The 16,531-nt window shown below is 35.1% G+C and overlaps 1 protein-coding gene across 1 annotated transcript in view; it reads right to left on the reverse strand.

Moving 5' to 3' along the window:
* The window catches only part of LOC125277223 (protocadherin-15-like), a 274,335-nt gene that overhangs the window by 94,176 nt on the left and 163,628 nt on the right, over window positions 1-16,531 (reverse strand). Inside the window, 3 exon segments of the mRNA XM_048205573.1 lie at window positions 5,515-5,739; window positions 13,252-13,455; window positions 13,457-13,558. Coding sequence (XP_048061530.1) covers window positions 5,515-5,739; window positions 13,252-13,455; window positions 13,457-13,558 — 531 coding nt within the window.

Here is a 16,531-nt window from a genome sequence, read left to right on the forward strand (position 1 = left end):
CAAATATCCTTTTTGCCATAATATATATATATTTTTTCCCCCAGAAAACAGGTCACAACCTCATGGTTTCATGTACAGTAATTCTGGTGTGTCCGTTTAAATTCTCTTATGCTTACCAAGGCTGCATGTATTTGATCAAAAGTACAGTAAAAACAGTAATATTGTGAAATATTATTACAATTTATGAAAAAAACAAAAACAAAACAAAAAAAAAACATTTTCTATATGAATATATCTTAAAATGCAATTTATTCCTGTGATGGCAGTGGCACACTAAATTTTCAGCATCATTACTCCAGTCTTCAGTGTCACATGATCCTTCAGAAATCAGTCTAATATGCTCAAGAAACATTTCTTATTATTATCAATATTGAAAACAGTTTATTCGAAAGTTATTTTAAATTGTAATAATTTCACAATATTGCTGTTTATTATTTTTGCTTAAAATATTCCTATTTTTGATCACATAAATTCAGCCTTGATGACCTTAAAATATAAATGGTGAGCATAAGAGACTTTTTTAATTATTACTTTATTGTAATTACATAAAAGATCATCTTAATTATTCCAAACTTGTGACCTGTAATGTGTACTGTAGTGTGTAGGAAGCAAGGCAGCTCACTATTTTGGAACTGAACCTTTAATACCCCTTTTCCACAAGAATGGTTCACGTTCTGGAGCCAGAGCCTGTTCTCGGCCAGCCGAACTGGAGCCTATCCTGGACCGGCCACCTGCTTCCACAGACTTGAGGAAGGAACAGTGATGTAACGCTGCTATGGGTGGTTTACCTAACTATAACCAGTGGTGCATCCTGGTGTTTGTGCAGGCAGTGTGGCACTTCTGTTTTGCTGTTCACAGAACCAGGAACACTGTCCTTTTTGGAGATTTACTGAAACTGAAACCGTTGTTTCACTTGCTGTCTTGCACGCGGGGACTCTCTCGCAGGCACAGTTTTATATATTTAGGTATAAAGAACAATGTAATGCAACGTTATTACATTGCTCAACGAGACAGCGACAGCGTTTCTCCGCCCGATCTTTCCGGCTCAGAACCCCCTTTTCTGCAGTGTGAAATACACAGAACGGTTTGAGAACACAAGGATATGGACACAGGCTAGGAACTCGCATCAAAACTTTATGAGACATGACATTTCAGCAGTATGCTGCAGGGAGAAGCTGCTGCTGTTATATGCAGCATCTCGTCACTGGTAGTTGCCCACCTGAAAAGCACATCAATACTCCCTGACCTTTCACCTCAGCATGAGCTCAAGTGGCTGAAACTACAGCAGAAGCAATAGGGATCTATATGCAGCAAGCTGCTCTTCTCTCAGAGTCGAGGGGATGAGGGCTGCAGACACACACAAGATCGAAATAACCCTGAAACTCTTCAGAGGGTCAAGTGACCCTTTCTGAATGTTCTTAGGGGTTTTGACCAGGGATGGATGTGCCCACACACACAGCCACACTTTGCCTGATAGTCAGGAAAAAAAAAATCTTTCCCTGAAAGACCTTCAAAATCTCCCATAAGCCCAGCTATGATAACTCTACCCTGACATTAATAATATTGCCTTCACCTCAGCTCAAGCGTCATTACAATTTGTTACACCATCTCCACTGCAGCAAAACTAACAGGATGCAAACTTTGAAGGTAGAGTTCAAGGTAAAAAGTTGAAGGTAAACATCAGTGAGAGACACAAAGAAACGCAGATTCAAGGCACATCTGAAGATAGCAGCAGCACAACTACAATTCACCTCTTTGTTTTTTATCCCACAACAAAACACTTGATGCAAAGATCATGAAAATCTCCAGGGCTTTAATTTGATCTCATAAGAAATAAGTCAGCATCTATAAACACACACTGTAATAAGAGAAACAATCTTAAATAAATATTCTGTGATATTTTCAACCTAAAGTCTATGTACCACATGCTGTCAATCACTTCCATGAATAATTAGCCATGAAATGCTCTCTCTCTCTCTCTCTCTCTCTCTCTCTCTCTCTCTCTCTCTCTATATATATATATATATATATATATATATATATATACACATATAAACACTCTCATACTATACAAAACATTTGCTCTATTAAAAATAGTTTTAGTGTGTGTGTGTGTGTGTGTGTGTGTGTATATAGGGCTGTCAAGCGATTCAAATTGTTAATCTAATTAATTATACAATGTGGCAAATAAATTTAATTAATCGCAATTTAATCGCACATCAAATTTGGCTGAGAAATTAACCTCAAAAGATCAAAGAGACACTACAAAAAGTAGTGAGTAGTGATAGTGAGGGTGAGTAAATGATGATGGAATTTTCATTTTTTGGCTAAACTATCCCTTTCATGTTTTTTTTTATTATTTTTTTAATTTAATTTTTATTATTAATATGGAAATATGATTGATACTCTAAAAAAATAACCTAAATCTGCCAGTAGGTGGCGGTAAATGTCTTAATGAGTCATTCTTTCATTCAATTCGTTCAATGGACTGATTCACTGAGATGGTCCTCACTGCAGAACACAAGATCCAGGGGGTGGGGTTGGATCTAGATCCAACCCCTCCCACTTTACGTATCCCTAAACCTACCTGTCTCCGCCCCCCAGATCTAAATCTACCCATCTCCACCCCCTGGATCTGGATCCAACTCCTCCCACTTTACATATCCCTTAACCTACCCGACTCCGCCTCCTGGATCTCGAGTGTTCTGCAGTGAGGGGCTACTGGATTCATTCAGGAATTAAGTAAATGGCGCTCTTTATCAATGGGCCATTGAATCATTGATTCACCCGAATGATTCGCTCAAACGCGGATTCATTCAGAAACGAAACACCGCTGTGTGTTGCTCGGAGACGCGCACAACCATTCTACTCTGGCTTTACAGATACTATTTTCATTGGCAAAAATAAGAAAAAGCAGACAATATGTCTAAAAAATAACTTCTGGTTTATTGAACTGTTGTATAAAATCAATATCGCATTTGCACTCGTGCTATTCGGGACAGCAACTGCTCATTACTGGTGACAACTCATACAGTGGCATTCTTGATCAGATATCTTGAATTTTAGGATCATTCTAACTGCATTCTATAGACTCCATCACGCAGTCATGCTTAATATTCGTCAACAATCAACTGTATGAAATGTCAGATGACCTACGTAGGTCAGGGGCGGGTGCGTTTATCATTTTAACACATTCAATTGACAGCCCTATATATATATATATATATATATATATATATATATATATATATATATATATATATATATATATATATATATATATATATATATATATATATATACACTGCCCTCCAAAAGTTTGGAAAAAGTTTGGAAAACCACCCCTGGAAAAGTGTGGTTTTGGACGATATCAGCATAAATCCTTATCATTTTTTTGGTGCAAATACATTAAAGTAATTTGACATTATCATTGAAGACCAGCAATAATAATTTTCATTTTGATTACATAATAATGGCAATATATACATGTCAAAGTCAGACATGCCCCTTTGCCAGCTGTGATGCCTGATTACTGGTTTAAACTTGGCCCAGGTTTGTAAAAGATTTTTGGGTCAGCACACCTTAATAGCTTCAACAATTGATTGCCAATTAAGTTTAGAATACAATGAACCAATTAGAACCCAGTTTAGATCAGATAGCTGCTAATGGTGGATATTTTGATGAATCGAAAATTTAAGTTTTTTTTCTATGTATAAACTGTTTATATAATAAAATATGTTTTCATAGTTTGTGTTGTCCCTTATCAGTGCAAAATTATAACAAATTAAAAAGGATTCATGCCAATATTGTCCAAAACCCCACTTTTCTAGGGCGTTTCCAAACTTTTGGAGGGCAGTGTATATATACTTAAAATGTTAATAAAACTAAAAAAAAAAAAAGAAAATGATTTACTTTTTGTTTTTTGTGACAACTAATCTATGGCACTCCCATGCATCAAAGTAGTCAGAGCAATGGTTCTCTACTTACGGATATGACGAGACATGGGCGAGTGACATATGTACCCAAATTCCCACAAAAAACATACCGCCATGTCTAAAATATAAACACTTATAATAGGCTTACCATTGTGAATTAGGGTAAGACAAAAACACGCTTTGGAAGAAGGATCGATGATGTATTGACTCAAAATTTTGAGTTACATAGTGTACCTTTAAAATTGAAAATGAAAATTTACAAATTAAAGCTTAAATAGCATTGATTATGAGATATAACATATAAATAATTAATTGCATCCAAAAATTAATGAATATTTACGCACTGAATCCCTAAATTATTGTACAATTAACACAAAGGAAGCACATCTTAAATTTGTTAAATGTCATCTTTTGAACTTAAACGTAAAAAGCACAGATTATTTTGATAAATGCAGGCGACCCTGCAGCGAGGTGAGTCGACGCTCATTTGCATGTATTTGCTCTGGACTTCCCACAGTTAAGCATGTACAGGCTGTAGCGATCAAAGGAAGCAAAACTGATTTAATGAGTCATTCGCGGCTGCTCGTAGGATACATTTGGGCCATTTGCTCTCTTTGGCCACAACCAGGTGTGCTTTGTGGGTCATTAAGTGCATTAGATTTTGTTATGCATTAATTGGTCCACATTAATCATAGAAATTAAAGTTAATATAACATTACATATTTTTTTTGCTCACAATGCTAACTTATATTGTTAACTTCCACAATTATTAATGTTAAAAATTATGTAGTATAAATAGTAAACACTGACCAAAATTCCTACTTGCATGCTGTAACTGTATCGTTCATCTTAAGTTAGTGTTAGCTATAGCGCAAACTAATGTATACATCCTTACTGAAAACATTTCCATTAGATTTACATAATTAAAATGCAAGATTTTACATGAAGTTCAACAAGTTCAGTTTATATCACACACACACACTCGCACTCACTCCAGCTGCTGTAAACTGGAGGAGGCTAATCCTTCTGTTCTGATCCCCCAGCTAATCTTCGGAGGCGCTGGAGAGCACTCCCGTTAAAATCCTCACATAATTGCAGTCACAAAGCTAATGAGTCATTCAGGCCTGGAATAGCTGTGCCAGGCTAGCATCAGAACCTGCACCGAGCTTTGTCTGTCACTCCTGTCACCGTCAACCAGAAATATCACAACCAGAAAGTAGGAAAACACAGGCGAGGATCCAGTAAACAACGCCCACAATCCTGCCAACATAGCGGTTTCTCTTTCAAGACTAATTGAATTCAGGAGATCAAATCTTTTGTAGGCATTACTGGAACAGAGTCAACGGAGCTTCTGCGAGGAGCGTTAGCGTGTAGACAGTATGGACGAGCTTTGAAAGTTCTAATCCAATCACCACCACTAGACCTGATGAAAATTTGCTTCCATCCTCCCAAGTTTAAACCATCTCCGACTGGAACCTGCTGAACTTGCAGAGTTTCTCATGCTGCCGCTGAGACTGCCATGATAAAACAGAGTGTTTTTTAAAGCGATGAGCGACTCATGCACTCTTAGCGGCCTTACCGTGATTCTAACGATGACTGTGGCCGTTCCAGGAGGGAGAACTCCACCGTGATCTAACGCCTCCACTTCAAATGTGTAGGTGCTGTTTCCTGCTGCCAATTCCTCAAAGTCTACTGCCTGCAGGACTGATATGGCGCCGGTCAGACGGTTCACGGCGAAAAGCTGCCGAGCCGCTTCTGTTTTTATTCTGTAGGTCACGTTGGAGATGAGATCGGCGTCCGTTGCCTGAGAGACACAGATGAATGAGAACAGACAGAATAAAGGTTAAAATAGAGAGAACTAATGATTCCACGTTTTGCCAGGTATGGTAGGAATAAAGTAGCCTATCAAATTCCTTAAAGGGAATTTTCTTATCATTTACTCACCCTCATGTTGCGCCAAATCTGTATGACTTACTTTCTTTTGTGGAATGCAAAAGATTATATTTTCATGAAAGTCAATAGGGTCCAGTATTTCTTTGGACCCCATTGACTTTCAATGTATAGACAATAAACAGTGGAAAGCCGTAGTGCTTTCGTGCAAAATGAGGGTGAATACATTGCATGTACTGTCTTTCAGACCCTGTTTACACCTTCTTAATAAAGTAAACAAGAATTGGCATACATTTTACTTTCCTAATTCCACAAATTTTAGAATGAAACGATAAATATATATTTTTAAAAATTGGTCGACATTTGGTTTTATCCATCTGCAACTAATTAGATCATCTCGGCTGATCACTGGCTTGATCAGATCATCTGAGAAATATTAAAACGGCAGCCTCATGATTAGAATGAAATTCTGTTCATAACTCACTTTAATTTTGTAATCAGGCTTATTTTTGTGTGGAACTGAATATTCAACTAGAAAAAAAGTAAGGTGGGACTTGGGAATTTATTGGATTGTGAAATGCTACCATTAAAAATGCCAGAATTGAGGCAGGTGGTTGGAGAAGATGGGCTGAAAGTGGCTTTTGTAAACAGTGCTGGGTAGATTACTTACAAATTGTTTACTGATTCCAAATTACATGACAAAATTGTAGTTAGTAACGTAAGCCATTACTTTACACATTTAAGGTAATATAACCTGACTACTTTTTGATTACTTTTAGATGACTTTTGACCTAACTCGTTTATCACGTTGATAGGATAATCTTGTACCATATTGATTTAAAAATACAAAGAAAAACATATTCCTTTCTTTGTTATCAGCAACATGAAGTGCATTAAATATTGCATTATGTCAGGGTTTCCTAGACTGGGGTTCGTGAGTTTAATAAAAATAAAAGCTAATAAGTGATTCAATTCATAAAAATGTAAAATTTAAATAAATAATTTTAAAATATAAATAACCAAAATAAAACACTTACTAAAAAAAGATATAATCATGCATGTCATCTGACCATCAACTGACATCAGAGAACCATGAAATTAATTTTATTATTATTATTATTTATTATTATAACTGACTTTTTTTTTTTTTAAATTGAACTAATTATTAACTAAAAATCTAAGGGCTTATGTCAAGTAAATATATTAGGTCAAAGAGATTTAGCTGACAAAAAAGTTGGGGAATCCCTGCATTGCATGTAAATATGAAATTATGTGAAATTATGTGAATGTTTGAAAGACAAAAATCTTCCAAAGACAACTAATAAATGGTTAAATTATAAATAATAATATAAAATAATAATAAATGTGTTCGTCAGGAGTTAAATTAGATATGCAATGCTGAGAAAACACTTGTTAACAGTGAAATGTTTTCAGTGACAGTCACATGACTAGTGGCAGGTCTGTGTGTGCAATTCCACAAACCTGGAAGACCTTCTGAACATATATAAGCAGAAGGCTTTCTTAGAAAGGAACATTTAAAAGACATAGTAGGGAGAATCAATGAATTTTAGGATAATTTACTGCCATTTTGAGAATAACATGTATTCATATAATCAATAAAAAAGTAACTTTAGTCTGATTGCAAGTATTTTAAAATGTAATATAATCTTAATTACAAGTATTTAATTTTTGGAATCTGATTATGTAATCTAGATTATATATTACTACCCATCACTCTTTGTAAATTACTGGAATTAAATTTACTGCAAAAATGTTGCTTCACCCCAAATTTTCTTATTCTGTACACTACAAACATGTGTTCAGTGATTCATTCTTCAGCAGGTTCCTGCAACTGAATCATTCTCATTGAATTAACTCTAGATCAACTCCTCTGTAATGCTGTAATATTGTTACAATCAATCAATCAATCAATCAATCAAATAAATGAATATATAATAAAATATTACCGAATACAACTATTTGCAATAATGCGCACTGGTGAATTGTGCACAATCAGACCAAAAAATTTATTAAGAAAGTAAAAAGCATTAGTCAGCTCTACAAACCATAAATATGATGGCAGAAGAGCAGCAAAGATTCTCTCTGCATTAGATGACAGGATATTAAAACCAAAGTCCAAACTATACTAGACATTTTTCACAGAACTAACTTTTATTTTCTAAGACATTTTTCAAAATACGTTTTGAGTTTGCCTTATTTTCTACGCTATTGTGTGAAATGTTTTACTTAAAACTAAGGCTGTCAAAAAAATAACGCGTTAAAAAAAATAACGCAGATTAATCCATTCCGTATTGACCTTTGAACCTGGAGCCGTTCTAGCCACCATTCGACTGTAAAATGAAGGAGGGAGACGACTGCTGCGCTGACGGACAGAACGAGCAGAGCTCCTCCCTCGTGCGCGCGAGAAAGTAAGCACCGTCTTTGCACTCTCTCTACCTCACACATAATAATCTAAATCAACTGACACAATGCTGAAAGTTCGTAAGACCGAATCCATGTTTCACGAGGCGCATTTGGAGAATGTTTTTCCTGAATAACCACTGGGTGTGAATAGTACTCAAAAGAATGTCACCTCATCTTCTCTGACAGGCGCCCTGCACGTGCAGCTGACATGAACCACACTTTCAGTAAACAAAAAGAAAATCCTATCCAGTGATGAAGTGTTTTCTGTGTTGACAAATCTTTTGCGATGTCCTAATAACAGTCGTGATTCGCACGCAACGCGTCAACGTCCGCTAATGTCCAATTCGCGACCTAATGACTCATTTTAACAGATTCATTTTAATGAATCATGACAACAACTGATCTGTCCACACGGTCTATAATGAATCATTTACTCGAACAACTCTGAAATGAGAACATAAGTGTGCTTACCCCATTTAGCAAGAGTGGTTAGTAAAATTAGCCTTAATAATCCACAATATTTTCAGGTTATTTAAATGACAATGACAATGAATCGATTGACAGCCCTACTTAAAACGTGTGCTTGAGCTACCCTTCTTTAAAATAAATGCCACTTGGTTTGATATTTTGTTACATGATGCAATGACATTTATATATTTTTAAATGTGCCTCAGGTGTCCAAATATATTTTGGGGCCACTGCACATGCTAACCACAATTCATAGCTGTGTTCCACATGCGTGTGTATCTGAAGCTGATTAGGAGTGAAAGCTAACAGGCAGCAGAGTACAGGAGAGGAGAGACGCTCTGAGCAGCTCTGTCTCTCTGTGGGTGTGGGAACCTTTCAGGTGTCTTTCTTTGATGTGGTAGGCACAAGGAATTAAATTCTACACTGATCTCAAAGGTTTCAGAAGTATATAAATAAAGCTTGGGTCCCCTAGAGAGAAACAGCACAGGGAATCTGATTAGTTGATCAGCCCCGGACCAGATCCTGTCACCAGGACCCACAGCGCTCTGACACCAGCCAGTGCTGCAGGGACCCGCAGGTGTCAGACACACTGAGATAAAAATAAAGCAGCAAGATCACTGTCTTCAAACAGTGTCACTCATTTGCCCCTGAACCACCGATCGCACACACACACACAACCTTATTTTTCCTTAAGTCTGAATCCAAATTCACTTTTCAGTTGTGCCTGCTGATACTGCTGCGTATGTGAACACATATTGTTTTAGCATTTTATGAATGCAAATGCGGCCACATGTTTTTATATGTTTTATACTGTGTGTATATACAGTGGCATGAAAAAGTATGTGAACCCCTTGCAGAATCTGTGAAAATGAGAATTATTTTAATAAAATAAGAGGGATAATAAAAAATGCATGTTATTTTTGTTTAGTACTGTCCTGATTAAGATATTTTACATAAAAGATGTTTGCATTTAGTTCACAAGACAAAACAATAGCTGAATTTATTAAAATAACCCCATTCATAAGTATGTGAACCATTGAATCTCAATACTGTGTGTGGTTACCTGATGATCTACGACTGTTTGTATGTTTTGTGATGGTTGTTCATGAGTCTCTTGTTTGTCCTGAGCAGTTAAACTGAGCTCTGTTCTTCAGAAAAATCCTCCAGGTCCTGCAGATTCATCTGTAGGATTTTGAGATCTGTTTTCTCATACTGAGGACAACTGAGGGACTCAAACTCAACTATTAAAAAAGGTTCAAACATTCACTGATGCTCCAGAAGGAAACACGATGCATTAAGAGTCGGGGTGTGAAAACTTTTGAACAGGATAAAGATGTCACAATTTTTCTTATTTTTTGTTTAAATATCATTGTTTTTCATTTAGTACTGCCCTTCGGAACCAACAGAAGATACTTGCAGGTTTCCCGGCAGAAAAATTAAGTACAATTTACCTTGATATTTGAATTCAAAAGTTTTCACCCCTTGGCTCTTAATGCATCATGTTTTCTTCTGGAGCATCAGTGAATGTTTGAACCTTTTTTAATAGTTGAGTTTGAGTCCCTCAGTTGTCCTCAGTGTGAAAAGATGAATGTCAAAATCCTACAGTCACTGCTGGAAAGGGTTCAAAAATGCAAAAATGCTTGAAAACTGATGAATCTGCAGGACCTGGAGGAATTTTCTGAAGAACAGAGCTCAGTTTAACTGCTCAGGACAAACAAGAGACTCATGAACAACCATCACAAAACATAAAAACAGTCGTAGATCATCAGGTAACCACACACAGTATTGAGAATCAATGGTTCACATACTTATGAATGGGGTTATTTTAATGAATTCAGCCATTGTTTTGTCTTGTGAACTAAATGCAAACATTTTTTATGTAAAATATCTTACTCAGGACAGTACTAAAAAAATAACATGCATTTTTATTATCCCTCTTATTTTATTAAAATAATAAGGGGTTCACATACTTGTTCATGTATAATTGACAAAAAATGACAAAAATCAATTACATTTTAAAATATCTTAAAACTCTCATAATTTGTACTAATATTTCACAATATTACTGTTTTGTACTGTATTTTTTGTCAAATAATGCAGCCTTGGCGAGTATTTGTTGCAAACTTTTGAACAGTAGTGTATATATAAATATGAATATTATTAAAATATTTTTTTTTAAATTATTTTTTTAAATATATATATTAGGGGTGTAACGATACATCGCTATACTGAGATGTTGCAATGCAACGATATGATTTGTAGATGTAAACAATATGATTCACGATATAGAGTTAGTTTTGTCAAAGACTCAGCTTACTGTTTTTATAAGGTATAATCCATCCAAAAATGTAAATTCTGTCATCATGTACTCACCCTCATGTCATGTCAAACCCAAATGATTTTCATTCAACTTCCAAACAAAAATGGAAAAAAAAAAGAAGAAAATTTACAGAGTTTCAATGATATGTTCAGTGACAATATTCAGTGTAGATGTGTGATCCCCTTGGTAGTAATTGCGATCACGTTCTGGGCTGGGGTTGTCCCCCTTGGGAGAAATCGCAGGGGCCCACCATGCAATTGTGCATTACATGGTGGGCAAGCACGCAATGCATATATTTATATGAGATAGATATATATATATATATATATATATATATATATATATATATATATATATATATATATATATATATATATATATATATATATATATATATATATATATGGGTTATTGACAAATAAGGTATTTAAAAGTGTAAAAAAACAAAACATAATGGAGATATAATTAATTGTATTAAGTGTTAACAATGAGATTATGTGATTTTTATAATTATTTAACACTGCTTTTGTCATTTTTTACAAGATGGACAAAATTTGTCATCAAAAAAGTCATTCAGTTTAACCAAAATTTCGGTTTTACCAAATGACACTTTTGGTTATACCGAATGACGATATTTTCAAACAATGCTAACAGGCTGATATCTAGCTAGCTAGCTAGCTAGCAAAAGGACAATCAAAACATTTTATATTTAGTACAAGTTTTTAAAATATTACAACATTTTCCATGTTTTATTGCGGTTGTACCAAATGAACTGATGTTTCGGGACATGCGTATGAGCAAGTGAAAATTTTAATTTTTCAAATAGTTAAGAGAGAGTTAATTACTTTGCTTCACAACCTTTGCAGGTGTTTGAATGATGTCACATCCTGTCACATAATATTGACTGCATGAGTTGATCCAAAATGGTCCCTTTATATTGATTACTCCGAATGACATAAATGAAATTCATTTTTCCAGACATTCTTTCTTATAACAAAGCAATCAATCACAATTGGCCTTTGGACGGTTAAACCGATGACATTTTGACACTTTAAAATACCTTTATATGGTGCAAAATATAATTAAAACCTTTTGGATTCAATAAAAGAGATCTAGTTGTAGTACCTTTGGATGTCATATTTTTGTTTTTCATTATTATTAAGGCCTCTGGACAAAAAAAAATAAAATAAAATGCCCATTGTGTCATTGACCCATATGTGTTAAAAATATCATTTATAAAATAATTTATGTAAAACACATATTTGAGTACTCTATTATTCACTTAATTTATATTCTGCTAATTAATTTCAGATCACTATTAACCTTTTGATGCTTCAACCCAAACCTACATCTATGGCAAACGACTCAAGATCAAAATAAAATCCCCCAAAATTTTGCCTGACTAAAATTACTTGTAAAATGACTTGAGCCATCAACAAAATAAACCTCAGCTGACATTCAAACAACACTGGACCCTGTTGACTTTTACCTATGAGACACTTTTCAAAATATCTTCCACAGAAGAATAAGTCACACAGGTTTAGAAAGTCATGAGAGTGACAGATGAAAATGATGACAGAATTTTCTTGTTTGGCTGAACTACAGTATCCCTTAAAGTTGCACTGCAGATGATATCCAATTAAGGCAGAGTTTTGCACATTATAGTGGCCTAACAGTTTAGTGAGTTTGTCACTGAGACTTTTTGCTCGTTTTAGTCTCTAGTTTATTTAAAATTCATTGGTGATTGTGTTGTTACGTTGGCGTTCTGCTAAAACTCCCAAGAGCGTGATCGTTTAGAGGCACATTTACCACAAGACAGCATCTCCGGCTTTTCACACTGGGTCTGTCAAGCTTGTCAATATTTATCTAGTTAAATATGCAACCCGTCAGGAATAAACAGGGAAATGCAGAGACGTTTTCCTCCACACTCTCAGGGGAAACTAAATACACATAATCAGCCAGTTACTGTCAGGCCAGAAGACACAACACAGATAGACAGACACATAAATAAACACACACCCACAGACAATCTGTTTTTCCTTCCTTTCTAAAAGTCAGGTTAGACGCCCGGTCAAACGAAGGATGACTGGTGACGCAAACATTTCACAGTTCACCTTTAACTTTCTCAACAGTTTATGTCGCTCATCAATGTCAAATCATGAAGTATTCAGATAGCTATCGATGAGTCAAGCGCAATGTGAGCGGAGCACTTACACTGAGTCTCAGGATGATGGTTCCACCCGGGGTGTTCTCTTGGACGTTGACTGTGTAGCTGGGCTGGGAAAACACAGGGCTGTTATCATTGATGTCTGTCACCTCCACCAGCAGCGTGATGGTGGTCCTGCGGGGGTCAACCGCCCCATCTGACGCCTCCACGATCAGATCGTACCGGCTGCGAGTCTCTCTGTCCAACGGGACAAGCTGTGAAGATGCTGCCCGTGGCGTTTATGGTGAACAGAGACGCAAAAGTGAGCAGCCGGTATCGGACCTGACCGTTGAGCCCGGCATCAGGATCAGTGGCCTGAAAACAGAGACATGCATTCATGATCATGCATTTTTATTTATACAGTATACAGTAAATTAAATAAATAAATAAATGTACACTACCACTCAAAAGTTTGGGGTTAGCAAGATCTTTTAATGAAATTAAAACTCTTTTTTTTTTTTTTTTTTTTTTTAAATGCATTAAATTGATCTAAAGTGATTTATTTATAATGTTATCAAAGATTTCTATTGTTATTCTTCTAAGTATTTCTAAGTACTTCTAAGTTATTCTTTCTAAGTATTTCTTGTTGAATACTTCTATTCAACAAGGAAGCCTGAAAAAAAGATAATGTTTCCACAAAAAATATTGATAATATTAGGAAATGGTTCTTGAGCACCAAATCAGCATATTAGAATGATTTCAGGATCATGTGACACTGAAGTTAAAATATTATTGTTTATACTGTATTTTTGATCAAACTTCTTTCAAAAACATTAAAATCCCAAACTTTTGTATGATACATACAATATGAACGTTAAAGGATTAGTTCACTTTCAAATAAAAATTAGCCCAAGCTTTACTCACCCTCAAGCCACCCTATGTGTCTATGACTTTCTTCTTTCTGATGAACACATTCGAAGAAATATTAATAAATATTCTGACGCATCCAAGCTTTATAATGGCAGTGAACAGGGTTCACGAGTATAAGCTGAAGAAAATGCTTCCATCCACATCCATCCATCATAAACATACTCCACACGGCTCCTGGGGGTTAATAAAGGCCTTCTGAAATGAAGCGATGCGTTTGTGTAAAAAAAATATCCATATTTAACAAGTTATGAAGTAAAATATCTAGCCTCTGCCTCTCAAAAAAGAAAGTGTAAAACTCTTGCAGTTCAAAAAGCTTACGCTACGTCCTACGCCTTCCCTATTCAACTTACGGAAAAAGCTTAACTGACGCGATGCCAGTTTACACTTTCTTCGTAAGTTGAATACGGAAGGCGGTCTGGCAGAAGCTCATACTCGTGAACCCTGTTCACTGCCATTATAAAGCTTGGATGCATCAGGATATTTATTAATATTTCTCTGATTGTGTTCATCAGAAAGAAGAAAGTCATATACACATAGGATGACTTTAGGGTGAGTAAAGCTTGGGCTAATTTTCATTTGAAAGTGAACTAATCCTTTAAAAAGGGGGGGGGGGGGGGTGATAGTACTTTTTTAAATATTAAAAAACGCCTAAAATGAAATAAAAAGGAAAGCAATTTAAATACAGTATTTTTATTTTAAAATTCAAAATAAAAAAAAGCTTTTTAAATGGTATATGTTAACATTTATAAAGCAAACCTGTCATTTTTATCCCATAATTCTAACAAATATATTGTTAGTGTAATAGAAAACTAATCAAATGAAAGCATTTTTCAATGAATACACAGCCTGTACAAAGAAACAAAGAAACAAACAAACAAACAAACAAACAAACAAACAAACAAACAAACAAACAAACAAATAAATAAATAAATAAATAAATAAATAAATAAATAAATAAAATTAAAATTAAAATTAAAATTAAAATTAAAATTAAAATAAAATAAAATAAAATAAAATAAAATAAAATAAAATAAATCCTAAAAATAATCACTGGCGGTCCTTTAGGGCAAAGAATTAAAGACTTGCTGAACTAATCCTAATTCCTGCATGGTTACAGCGGCTCATTTGTATGTGAGGAGGGGAGCAGAGCTCGGCTGTAATGGCTTCAGAGGTGCCTGCCATAATTCCTTCCTGTAGTAATTACAGATGCAGATGGGAAGAATAACTGGGGGGGTTATTAGAGAAGCATGCAGAGTAACCGGCATGAACGACAGAGACTCCAGGAGAAGAGAGGGAGAGATGAGAGGAGGGACAGGAAGATGAGGGGGATGAAGGGCCAAAATCCAAATGCGACGAATGGAAATAAGTGAAATGAAAGGAGCATGTCTGAGCCTTGAGAAATTACAGCCACATCTGAGCGCTGAGAAATGAAAGTGCTGCCCGTGGCCCTCTCACCAGCAGCACTCATCAAACGTCCTGACAGCACACTTACATGGCATCTGCTTGCCTCAATAATTAACTAATGGAATGAATATGTAAACAAAGCGATAAATAAACAAACAAACACTACACAATACATAAATAAAAAAACGGTTTCCTAACGTCACTGTTGACTACTATTCTGTGTCAGGAAACATTTCAACATTTTTTTTTAAGTTTTAAATCACCTTTTTGCCTTCACTAGTTCATTTTAAATGGCACATTAATTTTTAACAGTGCATTGAGTCCATTTAATACACAAACACTAATGCTCATAAAAGAAATGCATGAATAAAAATGATGAAGAATGAGCAAAAGGTTTCCTAAAATAGTTTTATTAATGTCAATTACACTGTTAATAAATTTGCGTCATAGAGCAGAGGAATTATATTATAATTTATTTAATTATATAGATATCGATAATTGTCACAATGAATGTCAAAACTCTCTCAAGTTTAAAGGCAGATTTTTGCTCCTAAGTGAAAGTTGTAGAAACCAGACCGTTAATTGTGGTCTTAAACTACTCTTTATTGTCAGAATATGACAAACACTTTATTTGCAGTGCAGGCTGCAATATTAATAATATTACATGTTTTGTCTCTTTGAAATGCACATTTGACAGTAGCTTTAGTTGACAGTAGCAGTAGCTTAAGTTAGGATGCAGATGTAAATTTATGTTCATTAAAAAAAAAAAAAAAAAAAAATGTTAAAACTTTTAAAGGTCCCGTTCTTCGTGATCCCATGTTTCAAACTTTAGTTAGTGTGTAATGTTGTTGTTAGAGTATAAATAAAATCTGTAAAATTTTAAAGCTCAAAGTTCAATGCCAAGTGAGATATTTTATTTAACAGAAGTCGCCTACATCGAACGGCCAGTTTGGACTACATCCCTCTACTTCCTTCTTTAATGACGTCACTAAAACAGTTTTTTGACTAACCTCC

This window comes from Megalobrama amblycephala, linkage group LG10, assembly GCF_018812025.1.
Source record: "Megalobrama amblycephala isolate DHTTF-2021 linkage group LG10, ASM1881202v1, whole genome shotgun sequence".
Taxonomy (NCBI): Eukaryota; Metazoa; Chordata; class Actinopteri; order Cypriniformes; family Xenocyprididae; genus Megalobrama; species Megalobrama amblycephala.